Source organism: Aquarana catesbeiana, linkage group LG01, assembly GCF_042186555.1.
Source record: "Aquarana catesbeiana isolate 2022-GZ linkage group LG01, ASM4218655v1, whole genome shotgun sequence".
Lineage (NCBI taxonomy): Eukaryota > Metazoa > Chordata > Amphibia > Anura > Ranidae > Aquarana > Aquarana catesbeiana.
Genome location: NC_133324.1, coordinates 588,289,333 through 588,311,656, shown reverse-complemented (window position 1 = coordinate 588,311,656; position 22,324 = coordinate 588,289,333). Strand labels below are relative to the sequence as shown.

The 22,324-nt window shown below is 40.2% G+C and overlaps 1 protein-coding gene across 3 annotated transcripts in view; it reads left to right on the top strand.

The window, feature by feature from the left end:
- The window catches only part of BMP2K (BMP2 inducible kinase), a 271,543-nt gene that overhangs the window by 192,769 nt on the left and 56,450 nt on the right, over positions 1–22,324 (top strand). For 2 of the 3 annotated variants that reach the window (XM_073597994.1, XM_073597982.1), the window contains exons 9-13: positions 1,887–1,966; positions 13,344–13,501; positions 15,286–15,467; positions 18,116–18,211; positions 20,978–21,171. In XM_073597994.1, coding sequence (XP_073454095.1) covers positions 1,887–1,966; positions 13,344–13,501; positions 15,286–15,467; positions 18,116–18,211; positions 20,978–21,171 — 710 coding nt within the window. The remainder of the gene's footprint in view (positions 1–1,886; positions 1,967–13,343; positions 13,502–15,285; positions 15,468–18,115; positions 18,212–20,977; positions 21,172–22,324) is intronic. The other variant, XM_073597989.1, reaches the window with a different exon arrangement.

The window sequence follows — 22,324 nt, the reverse complement described above, 5'->3', positions numbered from 1 at the left end:
CTTTTTTTCCATAGATATGATCATTTTAAATATAATGCACAATACTGGTAAATGTTTACTTTAAATGTAATTGCAATGCCTTCTATTACCTCCAGTCTATCAGCCTCCACCTTCTCTGGGTTCAGATGCTGATCTTCCCTGCACAATCTTTAAATAATTGTTTTTTTTAAATAACAAACACATTACTTACTTGCTCTGTGTAATGGTTTTGCACCGAGCAGCCCCGATCCTCCTCTCCTGGGGTCCCCCACCGATGCTTTTGGCTCCTCCTGCCTTTAGAGTACCCCAATAGCAAGCGGCAAAATATAGTATAGAGCGCCCCTATAACAAGGTAAAAATACTTCTGACTTTAGAACCACTCACTTCCTGCCCAGGACTACATGTCCCATGAGGCATTGCTCCTCACACATTCACAAGTTCTCAGGCACTTACATGTATGGATGGTGTACTGAGCTGTATGTGTGCTGCACTGTATTTCCTGATATGTAAACAAATAATGCATTCTGTATGCAGGCCAACTAATCGGCTGGCTGATTAATCGATTATGAAAATAGTCCACAACGATTTTCATAATCGATTAGTTTCTGATTAATCAATTAGTTGTTTCGCCCCTATATCATACCCAGCTGGAGAACCCTCATTGTGTTTTATAGATATTCATTGACATTGATAAAGCCAATTTGAATGGGACTTTTAGTTTTAATATCTCCAAGAGGTAAGGAATGTGTTGCATATATGTGCTTTCCTTTGAACTGAGATTTTACATTTTTCAAATATGTTTTAGAAGTTCTATATAAACGTTTCATATAAAAAAGCAAACGATAACCCAAATTTACTTACTTTTATTTCCAGTTTTATACTGATGTCAACAGTTTTGCTCTTTTATTTATTTTAAGTGCTAGTTTATCTATTAGTTATCTTGTGCCATAGAGTGAAAGAAACTTGTAATCACTCGCAGGGCCTCCTATCACCTTGTATATGTTCCAGCTTATGTTCCTAGCAATGCAAGGGCTACATACTAGAATTTCAGTCTCTACATCCACCCCACTTTGTTGTCAGATCTACCATCTGCCCCACAAAACTAGTTGAGCTCAATGTTGCTTTCCAGCTTAATATCTCAAGGGTTATTGGCCCTGTCCCAAAAGTGGAAACATTTCAGCGGTTCTCCTGAAACCAGTTCACTCTTCCCAAAGCAAAAGGAGGCATTTGATGCATTCTGGAACTATAGACCCTCAACCCTTTTGGGTTTGAGCGAGTTACCAAAAATACACTATAATATGGTACATACTTCCACTGCCGCTCTTGATGCATTAGGCACAATTTACAAAGCTAAAACAAGAGATTATGTATCTTTATTTCAAAGTGACAGGTATTTTTAGTTGGTTTTGGTGAAATCAGAAATTATTACATTCACATGACTTCTGCCTTGGGCTAGTGTTAAACCTTTGTGAATTTAAGCCATTGTTTAAAAAAAAAAAACATTTAAATAGAAGAGCATTGTAGATTATATCAAGTGAAATATATTGATCATGTTGATTTTTATTGTACCTCTATGAATCTATCTGGCAGAAGTTTGTGGCTAAAAAATTGACTAAGGGACTAGGAGATATGACTGTAAGCTTATTACAATTTGACTCTATTTTTAATGTATATCGAATATGGAGTACTTTAGTAAAATATTTCCTTTCAAAGACATTCTCCCTCTTCCACCCATCCCTAGTGCTCTAAAATCGTCGATAGACAAAACTTTTGGTGTTTACATTTTTTCCTAAAAATAAACTGTTGTTTTTTGCAGGAGAAATTAATTTATTTTCGGAAGAGTTAAAAAATGCATTGTGCATCAACAAAATGTCAATTAATTAAAATTTTTCTGAATAATTTTCCAGAATTCTACAATTCCACAATCATTACCTGAGCCAATGACAGTGAGTGAGGCAGCTTCTAAAAAGAGTCAAATTAAAACCAGGTAAGATTACAAGTGACAATGTAGTATTGACCACATTAATCACAGATTTCTAACTATGTTTTATATATACAGTACTGCGCAAAAGTTTTAGGCACGTGTGAAAAAATGCTGTAAATTAAGAAAGCTTTCATAAATAGAAGTGGTAATTGTTTATTTTTTATCAATTAACTAAATGGAAAGTAGATGAACAAAAGAGAAATCCAAATCAAATGAATATTTGGTGTGACCACCCTTTGCCTTCAAAATGTAGGCTGCCCTAAATTCTTGTCTCTTCATGTAATCCCAGACAGGCTGGATGATGATGAGATCAGGGCTCTGTGGTGGCCAAACTATCACTTCTAGGACTCCTTGTTCTTTTTTATGCTAAAGATAGTTTCCTAATGACATTGGCTGGGGGCCGGCCAATCACACGCCTCCCTGAGATGTTTGGATAAGTATCTACCTTTATTTCTCAGCATTGAGATACCATTGATTCTGACCAAATCTCCAACCCATTTGCAGAAATGTAGCCCCAAACTTGCAGGGAACAACCACCATGCTTCACTGTTGCCTACAGATACTCATTATTGTAAGCCTCTCCAGCCCTTCACGAACAAACTGCCTCCTGCTACAGCCAAATGTTTCAGAATTTGGCTCATTGGTCTAGAGCATCTGCTGACGTTTTTCTGCACCCCAGTTCCTATGTTTTCGTGTATAGTTGAGTCGCTTAGCCTTGTTTCCATATTTGAGGTATGGCTTTTTGGCTGCGGTTATTCCATGTAGACCACTTCTGGCTAGATTTCTCTGTACAGTAGATGGGTGTTCCTGGTTCCCACTGGTTTCTGTCATTTCTTTGCTGATGGCACTGCTGGATATGTTCTGATATTGAAGGCAAGTAAGCATGATGTGTCTTTCATCTGATGCATTAAGTTGCCATAGTCAATCACTAAGTCTACGGTCCTCAACGTTGGGCGGTCAATGGTGTCCTCAGTGCTGAGAAATACAGACAGGTACAGTACTTATCCATCATGCCATACAATTAGGGAGGTGTGTGATTGGCCACAGATTTATTCTGCAGCAGGACAACGTCCCCAAACATACAGCCACATCTGTGCATTGTCGTGTGCCATAGCCCAGTTGCAGTTTAGTTTTACAGTATATCTGCATTGGGAAGTCAATAATGCTTTCACTGTCGGGCTCTGCTCTTCTTTTTACACCTTAGGATGGCCAGGCCATTTTTGTAATCTTTCACTTTTGTATCATTTTTCGTTTGCAACTTTCAGATTTAGTAAAGACTCCCATACCCATACATTTTCTGAAAGCACAGGACTGGTAGAATAAAAAGATGGCACCACTCATTTTTTTAGTTCCTATGATAGTTGTGCAAATCTTTATTAAAATAATATTTTTGGTAATAATACACTGAAATCCTTGCAACTTTAACTAAATCTAAAAGATAAAACTGTATTGAGTTAAAGTGGATATAAACCCTCACATATACCCAGTGAAGTGAACAGCCTTCGATGATACAGAGATGAAACAAATCTCCCTACATAAGTTTTACATGTCTATCTGCTGTCTTCATCTTGATATATTCTTTAGAATTCTTCCATGTTTATTCACAAATGGAAGAGATAGTAAACATGTCATTCATATTTATTATCCTTCCTGTTATGAATGATCAGCAGTGCTTAGTACTGAGTACTCCCATATTCATTGGTGAAAGTCAAGTTATAGGCAGATGTGAGAAACGTTGTTACAAACCGTTTGCCATCCTGAGCAGTTCCAATCCTTCCTGCTGCATGCCTGTAAAACAATCCCCTTAACAATCCGCTGTGTTTGTCACTGCAGGCAAGGGAAAAGCAGCGGGGATTGGAGGGCACACAGGAGGTTGTGGAGAGAAACAAATTGGTGTTACACAGCAAGGAGGACCAGTGACAGGCAACTGAGTGAAGGGCACTTTGCGGGGAAGCCATTACCTTTTTACTCAGTGGCTCCAATCAGTGGCTTTGTCAGATGCTGATCTCAACTATTCATTAAGCAGCAGTGTCTAGGGGACCCTTCTGTGATATGTTCATTATCACTGAAGCAACAATAAGCTTTACAGCAGAAGGGCAAGGGACAATGGCACTGCAACATACATGTATCGGTAGGTAAACTTTAATTGCAGTAACTTAGGTTGCTGCAATGTAGTAGTGTGAATGTAGCCTCAATTGTTCCAGGCTTCATGTAAATGCTCATAAAAATGTGTCCACAGTAAAAAAGTTTGCAGTGGAAACTTACTGGAACAAAAACAACATATTCTTAAATGGCAAACATGAGCACACGTGTGGCTGGTTTAAGAGCATGAGATTTCTCATTTAATATTTTCTACGTGTAGCACAAAGTAAAAAAAAAAAAAAAACCCCTGGCATTGCTTTTTCCACTTTATTCTTAAAAACAGCTGAGTCTATAAACCGATGTTGAAACATTGAAATGAAAAATTTAGGCAAATTATTTAAAATGATTTAATCTCCATTTAAAGAAGAGCTGTGGTGTTGGATAGCTAGCCCTGCCTGATCAGCCTAGCTATCTGACAAGACAGATTAACTGAGGGTTTGTTCACACCAGTCACAGCGACTGGTGCTGTTCACAGCACATTATACTGTTCACTTTTTTTTTTAAACTTTATTTTGCCTCTTTTAGTACTGTGCTGGTAAAGCTGCCCCACGCAGATCTATTGCACCTGATGTGAACATTCCCTGAGACAGGTTTCTGAGTGACTGCTCAGGAGGAGAGGGGTGTGACAGGCAGTGCAGAGTCTGCACAGTTCCACCTTCCTAAAGCTGCAGGACAGAACATCATTGCGCTGTTTCCTCTTCTCCCATCTTCAATTTACAGGGTCAGGTGCTGCAGGGAAAGAGTGAAAACTGTCAGCTTATGTTGTGAATGATTGCAGCTTGAGAAGGGAACTACACTAGTCAGACTAGTGTAGTACCTGGATTGTGCTATTGTTAGATTGTGTTTTTATGAATGAAAGCTCTCTTCTCATTCTGCAATAATTCTCAGCATAAGCTCTCTCTCTCTTCCTACTGAATTGCAGGCTACAGTTCTGGACTTTGTGTAAACTAGAGAGGAGAGATGAGGAGACAGAAGCTGCAGAATGTAGGGGGTATTAGGGGCTCAATGCTGACTGTACCACCAAATCCCCCCACCCCCTCCATCAACAAGCCTATTTTTAAGCTTCAGGAGGGGTGGAGCTACAGTCAGTAATGACCGAAAAATAAAGATTAATTTTATTTAACATCCACTGCTCAGATCTTAATGGGGACAAGATTTCCTCCTTGGGATAAACAAACTTTGCAAATATAACATACAGTATAGCTAAACTGCAGTTTTTTTTACTTGATGTTTTATTTCCCATCCACATTTTAAATCTGCCTATTAATTTTGTGGTTGTTTTGGTAGCTGCCAGTACTGCTTATTGCAGAATAGTGGTGGTTTTTTTCTGAAATCACATTTGGGCTAAATGATGTAACCAGGGTTGAAGGTAAGAGACTTGTAATCTTCTAAACACAGCAGGTGTTAAAAATCCTTAATCTAAGCAAGCTGTAACAAAATTGTTTCCATAACTGGGGACTTACATCATGAGAGATGATGTGCCTGGGGTCTTTTCTGAAGTTAACAAGTTATTTCCCATCCCATGTCCCTCCCTAAAATTTTCATTCACTTCAGAAATTACCAGTAAGCTCTTTTAAATTGTTTTGCACAGCGCAATTATTACATGATCTCAAGCCCACATGGATAGAGATGAGGTTCCAATATGCACAAAGTGTTAACCCTTGTATTTTAAAAACAACTGTACTAAAATAAAACTGTACCCCTTAATAGTTGTCAGTTCTGCTGATTCTTCTGATCCTCGGCATTAAAAGCTTTTTGGCTTTGTGAACCAGAACAAATATACATGTGGGGATGTGCCACAACTGCTCCCCTAAGGTGCTAGCACCAGTCCTTTCAGTGCCAGTTAGACCCCATTCACACTGGGGCAGCAGGTCCGTTATCGGTAAAGCGCCTCTAGTTCAGCGGCGCTTTACTGCTGTTTAAGCAGCGCTTTTCGGCCGCTAGTGGGGCGCTTTTAACCCCCAAGAAGGGGTTAACACAGGGTTAAAAGTGCCCATGTTCTTCCGAAGCGCTGCCCATTAATTTCAATGGGCAGGAGCGCTGTATACACCGCTCCTACACCGCCCCAAAGATGCTGCTTGCAGGACTTTTTTTCCCGTCCTGCAAGCGCACCGCCCCAGTGTGAAAGCACTTGGACTTTCACACTGGGGGGCATGAGAGGCAGTTTTCAGGCGTTTTACAGGTGCTATTTTTAGCGCTAAAACAAATGGAAACTGCCTCAGTGTGAAAGAGGTCTTATAGAAGGAGGTAGGAGTGGTAAGAGATCCCTAACAAGGTGAGTATAGGGTATACTAATAATGTAGTTTGGATGACCATTTAACTATTTAATTGAAACGTACATGAGGTTCCAGTAACGCATACTGGGTGATTTTGATCTTGTCCTTGAAAAGGTTGAGCACCACTTACTTGGAGAGGGGGGGAATAAAATAACTTTAGGTTTTTTAAATAGTCTGGGCCAAAAACCACATTCATTAGTGTCACAAAACCCACATCATAAAATACTATCAATGAATGCTGTGTTACATGCTGTTCATACTCACTCAATCACTGAGGTTCGTTTTCTGTATTCTACAAAAAAAAACTGGTTGATCCTGCTGCTCCCTATTTATACCTTCTGTTCATGTGCCCAATTCAGCTAGGGATTTTGCAGCTGTGGTGACAACTGTGCAAATGTTCAGTTTTCAGTGAGTTTCTATGCTGATTATTTCCTCCCTATCACATCTGAGCAGCCCATGTGACCATAGAGTCACACATGTGGGTGTATACACAGTGGTAAATGACAGACCACTCCCTCTTCCCCCATGCCTACTAACCACAAAAGGAGCTGGATATGACATGTAGATTGATAGAAGCTTTACCTCCCTCTTATTCAAAGACACAGGCTGGAGGGGCATGACATAGCCTTTGACTGGCAGAAATCTGCCCATACCATATTATTGACAAAAGAATAACAATTTGATTTCAAATATATATTTGTATGACAATTTAAAACAGTTTATTGATATTAATTATTTATTTTTACTCTGTATTCCAAAGGCTGTTTTTTTATTTTGAACATGTGACCAGTAGGAGAGAACTAGAAGCTCCTCCTGCTTATGTTTCCCTGCAGACAGGCTGGGAAAGAGCTGGGTCACGTGACAGCTGTATATCGATTAGGAAAAAGGTACTTAGATGTTTGTATTTATTTTAATAAAAAAAAATAAAAAAGTTCCATCATCCACATACAGACATAGAAGGCACAATGTAGGATATTTGGCTCTTTAGGATCCTTGCTATATATTTTGTAATAAAAATGTGATTGTTTAGTCAAACCACTTTTTAATATTATAAATATAAATAAACCTACATCATGGGCACTGCAGCAAGCTTCTAACTAATGAAGTGTTATAGGTTAAAAAAAATAAATAATTGGAAATTGTTGGCCTGTGACTATAGTTTGAAAACCCATTTGCAGACAGATTGACTCTACAAATACAGCATCACTATGACAGGAGCATTATTTTGTAACGTCCTGGCAGGTTTTGTTTTTATAGTACACTTTTGTGACATTTCTGTGGCATGTTCTGTATATAACATCTTTCTAAGCAGAATATTTTGATGTCACAACATGATGCTTACCCAGTATGTTAACACAGATTGACAGAAGGAGGTTAGACTGTGAAAGAGTTTGTCACTTACTATGAACTATGAAGGCTAACCTGCTATTACTGCCATAGTAACACACAAGACAACCCAGACCATACACTTTCTACTCATGCAACCGTCATGACACACTTACGACAAAGATGCATGGCTTTCTAAGATGGGTGGAGTTTAATGGGGATATGTGTTGTCAGCATACTGTATGCTAACTGCTGTGTTAGGTTAAACTGATCAAACTGATCAAAGCTCATGTACTGTGCAAAGAAATTTCAACAAACAAGAGGCAGAGCTGTGAGATCACATTCCTAGTCACAAAAATGATTTCTGACCTATCAACGCTTGATCATTTTTACCTGAAAACTTTAAGAGGAGTGATAAAAGGAAAGATGCAGTGAGCATCTGCTTTGTCCCCATCATATATTTCTGTATGTGTATTTACTGAAATTGTGAAATCCGTAAGCAAGTGAGATGCATGCATCGCGTTTCAGACAGGTACATTTACACTTCAAATAATACTAGTTCCAACTTCCGTATATGATGCAGGTACATTTACATTCAGTCTAACTTAGCACTTTGTACTTCATACTAACCATTAAACAGTATGAAGTTATATTGGACTAGAGAACAGTGTTCATTTAGTTGATGAAAATATTTTCGTCAGCTGCATGTTTTCAGTGACAAAAATGAAATGAAAATAAAAAAATAAAATTAGAATTAAAAGACAAGTATGGGTTTCCTTTTTTTTTTTTTTTAATTTATATAGGTTTTTTTTTAAATTTATGCTAGGTGGTGCATCTGTCCCACGGCTCCTCTGCACTAAAAACTGAGCGATTGAACACCGCCGATCGTTCGGTTTTCACAGCTCCGTGAGCAGAGAGCTGTAGACTGTCAGTCACAGCTCTTTGCTCATCTCCCTTGTCACTCACTGGAGCGCCGAGCTGTGGAGGGGGCGGAGCGGCAGTCTCAGGCTCTCAGAGGCTCACTGAGATGCTGACGCGGTGCCTGAACTGATATCCGTGACGCCAGCAGAGAGCGGACTTAAGTCCACTCTCCTGAAAACGGGTTACAGGTGCAATTTGTTTGTTTTTGTCCATAGGAGAAGCCCAGCCAAACGAGCTTTGGCTGGACTTCTCCTTTAAGTCAATTGATGAAAACTATGATGAAAAATAATTCCAATTTTCATTTAGTGGACTAAAATCTAATGGGTCTAGTAAAATTGTAAAGAATCGTTTGAAATGGAACTTTAGGCAAAACTTTTTTTTTTTTTTTTATTTGGATATAGTAAGGGAGGGTTATAACCGGTCAGATTTTTTTTTTTTTTGCCACCTGTGTTCCATTGGGTAGATTTCCCTTCATTTCCTGTCCCATAGCCAAACAGGAAGTGAGCTGAAATTCCTGCAAATTAAGGTAATTTCTTTGGGATCCCCAGGTCACCAGAACTAGTGTCACCATTGGAAAATTTTCTCTGTTACATTTCTGGGGGCAACCCAAAATTTGGGATTTTATTTTACTTTCACTAATATTGGTAAACAAGACAAATAGAGAGAGTGAATCTCAATGGGGCACAGACACCAATAAAAACTAACAAGTGTTCTAAACCCTTTTCACTCTAAGGCCCCTTTCACACGATCGGACCATTCAGGTCCGCCTGTCAGTTTTGACGGTGGACCTGAATGGGCACTCCATGTTAGCCTATGGAGCGACGGATGTCAGCGGAGACATGTCTGCTGACACTCGACCTGGTCCGATCCGCTAAAAGCAGACGGATGGCCCTACGTCCAGGTCCATCGCTGGGGGATCGGATCGGGTGAGATCTGATGAAAACGGACAGGCTGTCCGTTTTCATCTGATCCCTCCATAGGCAGCAGCGGTGCCTGACAAGCCCCTCCCCGCTCAGTGAGCAGAGAGGGACCTGTCATCCGCCGGCTCAGCGGAGATCAACGGAGAGATCAACGGAGTCCGCCTCATGTGAAAGGGGCCTAAGTCTAATCTAACTAAGTTAGTTATACTTTAAGTGTTTAAGTGTTTCTCTAGAATTGCCAAACTCATGATATACTCCTGGAGTAAAAATCTAATAACATATTATTTATGGTATTTAGGTTTGAACATGCACTGTCTACAGACACAGATTTAGCCATTGTGATGTCTTTATAAATAAAAGCAAGTTTCATAAACAAAAATATTGCTTTTTTGACAAACTGAAGTGCAACTTAAAAAAAAACAAAAAACTGTAAACGCCATTGGCTGTAATGCCAAGCTGCAAGTGGGGATGGGGAAGTAAATGGGGGTGAGGGAGTGCACAGGGCAGCGTGCATTATACTTTGGGGATTGGAAAGTAAATGGGAGTGGCAGGGTGCATTATACTTTGGAGATTGGAAAGTAAATGGGAGTGAGGGGGTGCACAGGGCAGGGTTCATTATACTTTGGGGATTGGAAAGTAAATGGGAGTGGCAGGGTGCATTATACTTTGGAGATTGGAAAGTAAATGGGAGTGAGGGGGTGCACAGGGCAGGGTTCATTATACTTTGGGGATTGGAAAGTAAATGGGAGTGAGGGAGTGCACAGGGCAGGGTTCATTATACTTTGGGGATTGGAAAGTAAATGGGAGTGGCAGGGTGCATTATACTTTGGAGATTGGAAAGTAAATGGGAGTGAGGGGGTGCACAGGGCAGGGTTCATTATACTTTGGGGATTGGAAAGTAAATGGGAGTGGCAGGGTGCATTATACTTTGGAGATTGGAAAGTAAATGGGAGTGAGGGGGTGCACAGGGCAGGGTTCATTATACTTTGGGGATTGGAAAGTAAATGGGAGTGAGGGAGTGCACAGGGCAGGGTTCATTATACTTTGGGGATTGGAAAGTAAATGGGAGTGGCAGGGTGCATTATACTTTGGAGATTGGAAAGTAAATGGGAGTGAGGGGGTGCACAGGGCAGGGTGCATTATACTTTGGGGATTGGAAAGTAAATGGGAGTGGCAGGGTGCATTATACTTTGGGGATTGGAAAGTAAATGGGAGTGGCAGGGTGCATTATACTTTGGGGATTGGAAAGTAAATGGGAGTGGCAGGGTGCATTATACTTTGGGGATTGGAAAGTAAATGGGAGTGGCAGGGTGCATTATACTTTGGGGATTGGAAAGTAAATGGGAGTGGCAGGGTGCATTATACTTTGGGGATTGGAAAGTAAATGGGAGTGGCAGGGTGCATTATACTTTGGGGATTGGAAAGTAAATGGGAGTGGCAGGGTGCATTATACTTTGGGGATTGGAAAGTAAATGGGAGTGAGGGGGTGTACAGGGCAGGGTGCATTATACTTTGGGGATTGGAAAGTAAATGGGAGTGAGGGTGTGCACAGGGCAGAGAACTGGACAGTCTGGAGAGGCTGTTATTTTACACATTGCTAAGCACTATTAAAACATCACATCCAGACAGAAGCTAATCCAAAGGAGGAGTTCCTCCTCTGTGGTTTGCAGGGCATTGTTACAGAACTCTAAGGCAGCAGGCAGACCGAGAGAGCCTGTCTCTCAGCCAATACAGCTTGCTGATAGAGTTAGGGGGCTGGGGCTTTAACAGTCAGGTGGAGCTCCGAGGAAAGCAGAAGTTCAGGTGGGTACTGGAGAATTTAGTCGAATAAATACAACTAAATTCAGATGACTAAAATATGACTAAAACTAAAATGACATTTTAGTCAAAAGACTATGACTAAAACAAAATCGAAATGTGAGGTCAAAATTACCAGTGCTAGAGAATACTTTAAATTTGATGTTGTAAAGCTCTGCGCAAACTGTTGGCACTAAATATATCCTGTATAATAATAATACTAATAACTGTCAGCAGACAAAGTGTACAGGAATTTATCAGCTCACTGTTCCTCTTAACAGAATCAACAAGTATATTTTTTGTTATATTGAAGCAAGGCTTTTTAACGATATATTTAGCAGGTCAAAAAATAGCAGATAGCTAGCTAGCTGCTGCTAAGCCTTCATGTATTGTGTTAAAAAAATAAAAATAAAATTCAACATTTCCGCTCGTTAGATAAGGGAATTTTTCCTCTGAGCCTGATGGTATCCAAGTAGAAAAAGTACATGCAGTGTCTGTATTATTCAATTCTGCTTTACAACCCTTGGATTAAAGCACCGAAGAATCAAACATATGTTTTTTGTTGTGGGGCATTCTATATTATTGCACACATACACAATACGAAGTCTGAAAAAGTTGATGATTAGCATCATCTAGTGGTTGAAAAATAGATTGCATGAGAAATAGCAAAGTAGTGTAACTTAAAATATACAGCGTTTTACAGAATTGCCAGAGCGTCTGTGTGCTTGTTACAACTTACAAATACTAAGAAAGGAAATTGAATGCATATAAATCAGTTGTTGTTTTTTTAATTACATTTATTATTTCCCTATTATTTCCCTTTTGATATTTATGTGTATAACACAGCGATAAAACATGAAAAAAAAATATCAATATGCAGTATCATTTGTACAGACAAAAAAAAAAAAAAAATCTCTTCTCTGTGAGGTGACACTGGTTAGTTTGCTGGTCTTATTCTTGTTTAAAGAGTAAACATATTACCGTGGTAATACATTTTGTCAGTCTGATAGATAAAATCTGTATGTGTTCAGAATTGGTTTACAAAGATCTGATATTTTTAGTTTGAGATGAATGCCGGAGGGTTGAATCACTCACCTACTTTCAAAACGCATCTCTGGGGAAAGGAAAAATCTTCCCTTGCAACCCTTGCAATGGGGCTGCCCCCATATGGCAGAGGTTAAATGCCACAACAACTCCCCAACCCCCCCCCACCCCCGGCAAGAGTTAACTGCTGGTTTATTTCTAGGGGTTGGCAAAAAAAGGCTGTTTTACTGACCAGTCTGCGCTCTCTGCTTCTCCTCTACTTTTCAGCAGTGGACTGTCCCTTGGCACCCCCACATCTATTGCGGGGCTACGGGCCCTGCAATACACTAAATTACTTCAGAGGCACTGAAACCACCAGGGCATAGGTGAGAAGAGGCTTATACAGCCTGGAAGAAGCCTGTGGGAGAGTAAGGACCTAACTGCCCATTTAACTTTGCAGGGGGGGGGGGGGGCAGCCCCACTGCAAGGGAGGATTTTTTCTTTCCCTGGAGCTCAGCTTTAAATGTCTCTGATTGCTTGAATTGCTCACGTTGCTAATATGCTATTAGTATGAATGAGTCTTGTTGGATTCCCATTGTGTTTTTTTTTTTAATTTTTTAATTGTAAGGAATACAGTACAAGAAAAAAAAAACAGACCTTATTGGGCATTTTAACATTATTTGATGTTAGATAATAAGATAATAAAATTAGAAAGTGTCATGGCTTTTGTCTCAGGAACATAAGCCAGCTGGTGAATTTTGTATAATGTTTTTTTTTTCCCTCCATCTGTGTCACTAAACTGAAAGTCCAGTTTCCTTTGTTCTTCAAATAACTGAACCAATTGTGGGCATGGTTGCTGTTGACTGACTTTACATATGTTACGTTATCAGTCTGCCACACGTCCAGCATAACTGATAATGTTCGTAGTCTAATTCTAAGATTTTTTCATTCCACAAACCTTTTTCTACTTTACAGAATAACTGACTCACTGGGGCCCACAGAGACATCCATTGCTCCAAGACAGAGACCAAAGGCATTTGCTGGCACAGCTGCAACAAAGGTGCTAAATATCCAAAGTTCTGCAACTCCAGTCAAGATGGCAGTGCAGAGTCCTCCAAATCAAAGTTCACATGGTAAAAGGAATAACTGTATTAGAAGCCTAGAAGGTTAAAGTATTTTGTGATAGATTTTATGTGACTCTGCTGTGTGTATATGTGTAGCATGTTCAATATATCATCATGGTCTGGCGAATGTGCTTAGAATTTAGAAGAATAAAACCATGAAAGGGATTACCTTTGTTCTTTGATTTAAATCATATAAATTATCTGAATAACTGTGTGCAAATAATTGAAATATTTAAAGAAACTTTGTGACTGGTGGAAAAGGAGGCAAACTCCTAGACTTATGGAGTGAAACCACCTAGAAGTGCCTAAATCAGTGATGGCGAACCTTGGCACCCCAGATGTTTTTGCACTACATTTCCCATGAGAAATGGCTGTGACAGGAAGGTTTGGGACGCTTCTAGTCCACTTGTCCCTACTTCGGGGAAGCCAACATTTTGTATGTAAATGTATTTTATTGAGATTTTATGTGATAGACCAATACAAAGTGGCACATAACTGTGAAGTGGAAGGTAAAATGATAAATAGTTTTCAACATTTTTACAAGTACAGTAAATATCTGAAAAGTGTGGTGTGCATTTGTATTCGGCCCCCTTTACTCTGATACCCCTAACTAAAATCTAGTGGAACCAATTGCCTTTAGAAGTCATCTAATTAGTAAATAGAGTCCACTTGTGTGTAATTTAATCTCAGTATAAATACAGCTGTTCTGTGAAGCCCTCAGAAGCAAGGTTAGGTTATAAAAAAATATCCCAAGCTTTGAACATCTCACAGAGCACTGTTCAACCCATCATCTGAAAATGGAAAGAGTATGGCACAACTGCAAACCTACCAAGACATGGCTGTCCACCTAAACTGACAGGCCGGGCAAGGAGAGCATTAATCAGAGAAGCAGCCAAGAGGCTCATGGTGACTGGAGGAGCTGCAGGGATCCACAGCTCAGATGAGAGAATCTGTCCACATTACAACTATTAGTCGTGCACTCCACAAATCTGGCCTTTATGGAAGAGTGGCAGGAATAAAGCCATAAGAAGTCTTGTTTGCAGTTTGTGAGAAGCCATGTGGGGGACACAGCAAATATGTGGAAGAAGGTGCTCTGATCAAATGAGACCAAAATGTACTTTTTGGCCTAAAAGCAACATGCTATGTGTGGCAGAAAACTTACACTGCACATCACCCTGAACACAACATCCCCACCATGAAACAAGGTGATGGCAGCATCATGTTGTGGGGATGCTTTTCTTCCTGTTCAAGTCTGCAAAAGACTTGAGACTGGGGCGGAGGTTCACCTTCCAGCAGGACAGCGACCCTAAACACACAGCCAGAGCTACAATGGAATGGTTTAGATCAAAGCATATTTATGTGTTAGAATGGCCCAGTCTAAGTTCAGATCTAAATCCAATTGAGAATCTGTGGCAAGACTTGAAAATTGCTGCAAAGAAGAATGGGCAGAAATGTCACTCTCCTAGATCTGCAAAGCTGGTAGAGACAAAAAGATTTGCAGCTGTAATGGTAGAATTGTAGCGAAAATTGGTTCTACAAAGTATTGACTCGGGGGGGGTAAATACAAATACACGCTGCACTTTTCAGATATTTTATTTGTTGTTTATTTAAACTTTTGAAAACCATTTATCATTTTCCTTCCACTTCACAATGATGTGCCACTTTGTGTTTAGTCTATCGCATAAAATCCCAATAAAATACGTTTTTGGTTGTAACATGACAAAATGTGGAAAACATCAAGGGGTATGAATACTTTTTCAAAGTACTGTATAAAGTATTGTCTTTTCTTTCAGCAGCCATAGACACATCAGCAAAACCTGGTAATTTACATGAAGCGCTTATGGCTCAGGACGGTAACCAGCAGACCCCACAACAGCACAGAGTTTTACAGCAACTGCAGCCAGGTGACTGGAGACTACAGCAGCTTCATCAGTTACAGCAACAGCAGCTGATCCAGGAAGCCTACATGAAGCAGGTAGTCATCTCTTGTGTAATTTACTTTGCTGATGACACTACTACTGTGAACTTGGGTGGGTGTGAAGCCACTCAGAGATCTTTCCAAAGTATATTGTAAGACAGGCCTCAACAAAGAATGTTCATGGAGCTGGACCTTCACTCTAAATCTGACTGTGACCCTGGGTCTGCTATTTTGGATCCGGCCATTCTCTGCACAATCTGATTGTTGCCAGTATAGAGCAAGTGTACCCCTTTTAGTGTCTCTGATATTCCTTGTGTACGTCCCCTGCACTCCTCTGGCAGGACCAAGTGGGTTTCCATTCGAGATGTGGAGCCTTGTTGTTGTTATGGCTGATTATGTATATCTTTATACCCTTGGGCATGTTACACCACTGAAAGATATTGAAGGTGACCACGCCAACATGGTAATAATACTCTTAATCCGTACTGCTGCTATCCAATTGAGGGACCTCAACCAGAGCAAAAATATAAAAGTGACAGTGCTGTACACGAGTATGTGCAAAATTAGTGGTCAAAAAATATATATAAATACTGTGCTAAATTCTAATACTATCCTTATTGCCCCCAGTGTATGGAGGTGTCCTCATCACGCTAGATCTTTTTTTATTGCATTTAAGTCCAAATATGAAGTCTGAGGTCTTTTTGATCCCAGATCTCATATTTAAGAGGACCTGTCATGCTTTTTTCTATTACAAGGGATGTTTACATTCCTTGTAATAGGAATAAAAGTGACCCAGTTTAAAAAAAAAAAAAAAAAAAAAAAAAGTTTTAAAATCAATAAAATAAAGTAAAATAAATAAATTTTTTTTGAAGCGCCCCGTCCCAACGAGCTCACGCGCAGAAGCGAACACATACGTGAGCAGCACCCACATATGAAAACGGTGTTAAAACTACACATGTGAGGTATCGCCGCGATCGTTAGAGCGAGAGCAATAATTCTAGCCCTAGACCTCCTCTGTAACTCAAAACATGCAACCTGTAGAATTTTTTAAATGTCGCCTATGGAGATTTTTAAGTGTAAAGGTTTGTCGCCATTCCACGAACGGGGCGCAATTTTGAAGCGTGACGTGTTTGGTATCAATTTACTTGGCATAATATTATCTTTCACAATATAAAAAAAAAAAGTGGGCTAACTTTACAGGTGTCTTATTTTTTAATTAAAAAAAGTGTATTTTTTTTAAAAAAAAGTGTATTTTTTTTTTTTAAAAAGTGCGCTTGTAAGACTGCTGTGCAAATACAGTGTGACAGGAAGTATTGCAATGACCTCCATTTTATTCTTTAGGGTGTTAGAAAAAAGAAATGTATAATGTTTGGGGTTTCTGAGTAATTTTCTAGCAAAAAAAATGTTTTTAACTTGTAAACAACACATCTAAAAAAGAGGCCCGGTCCTTAAATGGTTAAAGTGATTTGTAAAGTTTTTTTTTTTGTTTTTTTTGTTTTTAAGTAACAAACATGTTATACTTACCTCCTCTGTGTAGTTGGTTTTAAACAGAGCAGCCTGGATCCTCCTCTTCATGGGTCCCTCTTTGCTGCTCCTAGTCCCTCCCTCCTTTGAGTGTCCCACAGCCAGCATCTTGCTACAGGGGTCACCCAAGCTGAGTCAGCGCTCCATGTATCCATTCAGACACGGAACCCTGACCTGGCCCCGCCCCTCTCTCCCCTGATTGGCTGACTGACTTTGACAGCCATGGGAGCCAATAGCACCACTGCTCTGTCTCAGTCAATCAGGAGGAGTGTACTGGATGGCTGACGGGATCGTGGACATCACTGGAGAAAGAAGGAACTCTGGTAAGTATTAGGGGGTGCTGGGGGGCTGCTACACACACAAGTTTTTTTATCTTAATGCATAGAATTTATTAAGATAAAAACCTTCTGCCTTTTCAACTCCTTTAATAGTATGCTCATTATTTTTTCTGTAACAAACTTGATAGTTTGCTTGGACATCTCTGAGCTGAAATAGCTGATTAGGGTGAAAAAAATTTGTTTTCAAAAATGTATTCTGTACTATTAATTTCTTATTAAATAAAGGGAGACATGTTTGAGTTAAAAAAAAGAAAAGAAAAAGGATTTATCTTTTCAGCTCCAGAGTGAAAGTCCAGCACCATGGAACTTCTTTGTTGATCTTCACCTTCTCTTGCACTTGCTATGTGTGCCTGACAGAATTATGTATCGTACTACTCACCATTTTGCAGCAACACATTGAGTGGTGTTGGGACAAGATCTACTAGGGAATTAAAGGGTCAGTCTACAACAAATGTTGGTTCGTTAATAGAACCATGCTCACCAAATAGATCAAGCTACTAGCTTAGATATCTGTAAGTTGCTATTGGCAAGATCTCCTCATTGGACATGTCAGCTCTGTTAGCTGTACAGTAGGGTTTTCACTCTTCCTACTGTATTGCCAGTAGTTATAATAAAGCACCTTGTTTTTTCTGTGGAATGTGTGCTGCCCTGCAGCCTCAGGTAAACAGACCTCTTCAGCAGAGTCCTAGAAAGAACTAAAAAGAAGTGGATTGTTGAAACTTTTAGCATCTATGCAGAGGTGGACAATATGTTTTAAGGGGGTATATGGTATTAGTGTTGTATAACATTTGTGTAATGTGTGATTATGCAAACTTGACTAAAAACTTTATTATGTCTGTGTAGTATCAACAAGCATTTCAGCACCAAATTCTTCAGCAACAATATTTAATGCAGTCCCTATACCAGCAACAACACCTTCCTCCTCAATATGCAGCCATGGTAAGAGAACTTTACTTAATTTTGGCCATGTTAGCACTGACATGTATATCTAACCTAAGTTAATACCTACAGAATCTTGTGCCTTCACAGCGTTGTTTACATTGTGTAAATCTAATCCTCCACTCCCCGGGAGAGGGTTCTTGCTCCAGTGGACTGCTCCTCAGCATCCTCACGTCCAATGCAGTGCTATTGTGCCTGTGTAGGTCTTGATCATGTCAGGAAACCTTAGACCACAGGTGCGCAGGGAAGAAGATGCTGTAGGAACTGGTTTAGCCATGTGAAGGAGCCTGCAGTGGAGGATCAGGTAAGTAAAACTGCTTTACCCAGTCCCCTAGACAGAAACGAGCAGTTAACCCCTGCAGTGTGGGCGCAGCCCCATCGCAAGGTAGGATTTTTAGGTTTCTCAAATTTAAAGTGGAATTAAACTGCATCTGAGCATCACAAACCAAAAATGGTATTTAATTCATTTTTAATAATCAAAGAAAACTCTCCCATCCATCCATGTCTTAGAAATCACTTTGAAAAACACCCCCTAGAATTTCTGGCCGTGGCTATCTTGAGTAAGGGCAGATGATTCATGTAGCATTCACTTCCTGGAATCCATCTGCGCTTGCAAGCAGGAGGGTGTTTTATCTAAAAACCTCTTCCCCTCCTGAAGACTACTGGGGTGCATGACCTTTCCCTAGGGTTGGAAACCAGGATGTAACTGAAAAAATGTTTTAAAAAAAAAGTTAAAACAAGTAAACATGATATACTGTTCTTTCACATCTATTTACTAATGGAAGCAGCATAAGGATTAAAAATGGTCAATGTTGATTAAGATAGTGAAGTTCCACTTTAAGCTTTAAATCCTTTTTTGTTAACTCTAGGTTATAACAGGGTACAGCTGTGTTCCAGTGTAAATTATATAAAGTGTGAATGAAACTGCATGATCTTTGTAACTACTTACATATCCGGGGTGGGGGTTTAAGGAAATGTGCTGTTAAAAAAGAAATTGCATAGCTACCACATAACTGATCACTTAGAGAACACTTTCATTAGTATAGTTGATGTATTCCCACTTTTGCAGCCAGATTGCAATTACACCTACTTTGTATTTGTTCTGTGGTATCATTCACATAGCACAACTTTAAAAAAAAATGTTAAGAAATTGCAGATTACCTTTTCAGATGCTCTTTTCTGGAAATGTCAGCACTAAAAAATCCTACATAGTTCTCTTTGTTCATGGAGGTGGCTGGGGAGCTATGTTTGTCATAAATAGCCCAGTCTCTACTGTGCTAGCAAGTTTTCATTAGCAGTTGTTACCTTGGTTTGAACACTGGCCTGAGATTTAGAAGATTTCCTTCATCGTTGTATGTTATGCCTGTTAATTTTAGGTAGTGGAGCCTGTCCTAAACTTTTCTGTTGGGACAGACCACGCTGAACTTGTCCGGAAGTGTTTACAGTTAGCCATGACACCTTCCTATAAGAAACATCTAGAAGTTAAGAAATATATATATATTTTTTATGTTTTTTAAGTTTGATATGTGAAGGGGAACACACAAAAACATTCAGTGAGGTTTTCTCAAATGTGACTGCAAAAGTAGAAATACAGTTTAACGTTGAACTATAGTGTTTTGATGTTTCTTAGCTATATTTGTAAAAGAGATCATTTTAATATAAAAAACATTATTAGTGTGTATTAATAAATTAAAACCACTTATTTACGTAAAGAACAAGTCTAGCCAAAGCTATTTTGGCTGTACTTCTTTTGTTGTCACAGGAGTGCAGTTTGTTCTGCACTCCTGTGACCTGTTTTCAGCAGACAGCGGGCTAAAATTTGCTGTTGGTTGACATCACTCAGCCGGTCCAGGCTCTGGAAAGATCCTGACCATATGGTCGTGATCCACCCAGATGCCTGGAGCGGCACCTGGCTCAGCCTCTCAGCGATCCACTGAGAGCCTGAACAAGCCGCTCAGGCCCCCTCCACAGCCCAGATCTCCAGTGAGCCTTGGAGAGGCAGAGCAGAGAGCTGGTGACTGACAGTCATGGCTCTGCTCATAGTGGAGGGGAGAAATGAACAGCAGTGTTTGATCAATCAGTTCTTACTGAAGAGCTGGCAGGTGACAGATGCAGCATTAGATGGATGCTGCATCCACCTAGGTGAGTATAAATGTTTGTTATTTTGTAAGTCCATACTTCTCTTTTAATTATAAATAGGAGTTGTTCTCAACTCCTTATATACAGTAACATATCTTTTTATTATAATTGTAGCTAGCTATATTTCTAAGATCTGTTAAAACTTTTAGCCACTCAGCCTAAATAGAACTTTCATAGCCAAACACCTAGACCAGGGGTCTCCAACCTTTCTAAAGAAATGGCCACTTTACTGTCCTTCAGACTTTAGGGGGGCCAGACTGTGCCCAGTGGGCGTAAACAATGCCTAATCTTTGGTATTGGGGAATAAATAGTTGGTGCCAGTGTAAGGAATTATGCCCCATTGTTGGTGTCAATGGCAGGAATAATACTTGATGGGTCAGATAAAGGAACGCAAAGGGGCCGCAGTTTGGAGATCACTGACCTAGACGATTGGACTCCTATGTCGGGAGACATTCCCTGTTTTACTTTATTGCTGCATATCCAAGATGGTAAACATAAACACACATGTGGCAATGAGAAGAGTTTTTCTGTGTTAACAGTTGTTATTGTAACCTCAAATGTGTGACATTTAGCCACATGCTGTATATACGGCTAATCTTTAGATTTCCAATCTCCATTTTTTTTCAGGTTCACCACTACCAACAGGCCCAGTTAGTGCAACAACAACAACTGCTGCAGCAGCAGCAACAGCAACAACAGGTTTTAGTACAGCAGCAACCTCACCCTCCTCAGTATCTGACATCTCCTCAGGAGTTCACACCAGCCTTAGTTTCCACGTCCCAACCTGAACATGTGGGAATTGTGAGAAGTAACACCAGCATGTAAGTAGCTAAGAATCTATGGGATAAATATCTGTATGGTATACCTCTAAACAATTATGATCGTTTCAAATAATAATAATTTTTGTGAAAGACACAACATTTTCAGAAACTGTACAAAATAGGTTCAGGTGGTGGCTCATGTGACATATATGTTTAGAAGGGATGACAAGAGTTTAGCTTTATACATTATTTCACACTTACCAGACTACACATGTTAAACTGATTCTGCATATTGCCTTTGGAGTGGTAGAATGCTTTACAGGTTCAGGGCAGTGACCCCCAGCTGGCGAGCCGAGTCCCTGAAGGCCCTTGTGGCATTGCCTGCTGCATTTGGTGAAGTTTGGACCCACTAGGGGGGTCCTGCATAAACAACTGGTAGTCCCTCTGGTGACCCTACCCTGGGCAGGACAGGGAAAGAATTTTTTTTCTTTTTGTGGGCCCCAAAAATTGTTTACATGCGTACAGTGTTTTTGTGTAACTTTATGGACTCCTGGGCTGCCCCGCATGCTACATTGCAGTAGTGTAACTTAGGGGCGGTTTGAGAAGATCTGGGCGCCAAATGCAGGAGGCAGAGAGTTTTTCTGCCCCCCGCTACAGGTCGCAGCAGACCATTTGCTATTGTGGGACAACAGGTCACAGCAGAGCATTTTTTTGTGGGGCTACAGATCGCAGCAAATATTGAAAGGCCACAGAACCCTTCCTTGTGGAGGTAAGGGCACTGTCAGATTTAGTAGGAAATCTCTAGGAGTAATCGGCATACTGGTGCTGATTAGCACTGTGCCCCCTCTGCACTGACTTGAACCACTGTTTCCAGCAAGGGTCCCTATATACATATTTTTCAGCAGGCCATGTCTCATCAATGGGGAGGGGATGTAGGGGATGAGGGATCAAATATACCTTCTTCAGGTAGGGAAGAACCTGGGCGCAGCTTCCCATGCACTGTATCCTTCGGAGATTAGTATGTTCAAAGCGTTTCTGACTCCCTCCACCTATCTCATAAAGAAACTTAAGTTTTTAGGAGTGAAGTTCCAGGTGGAATAGGTGCAGTTAGTGGTGACCTCTCTCCAGCAGGGAGGGTGGAGTCTGTGTGCTTAGTGGTGGGTTCTCTCCAGCAGGGAGATTTCCTGGCCTCAGTGGATATCAGTGATGCTTA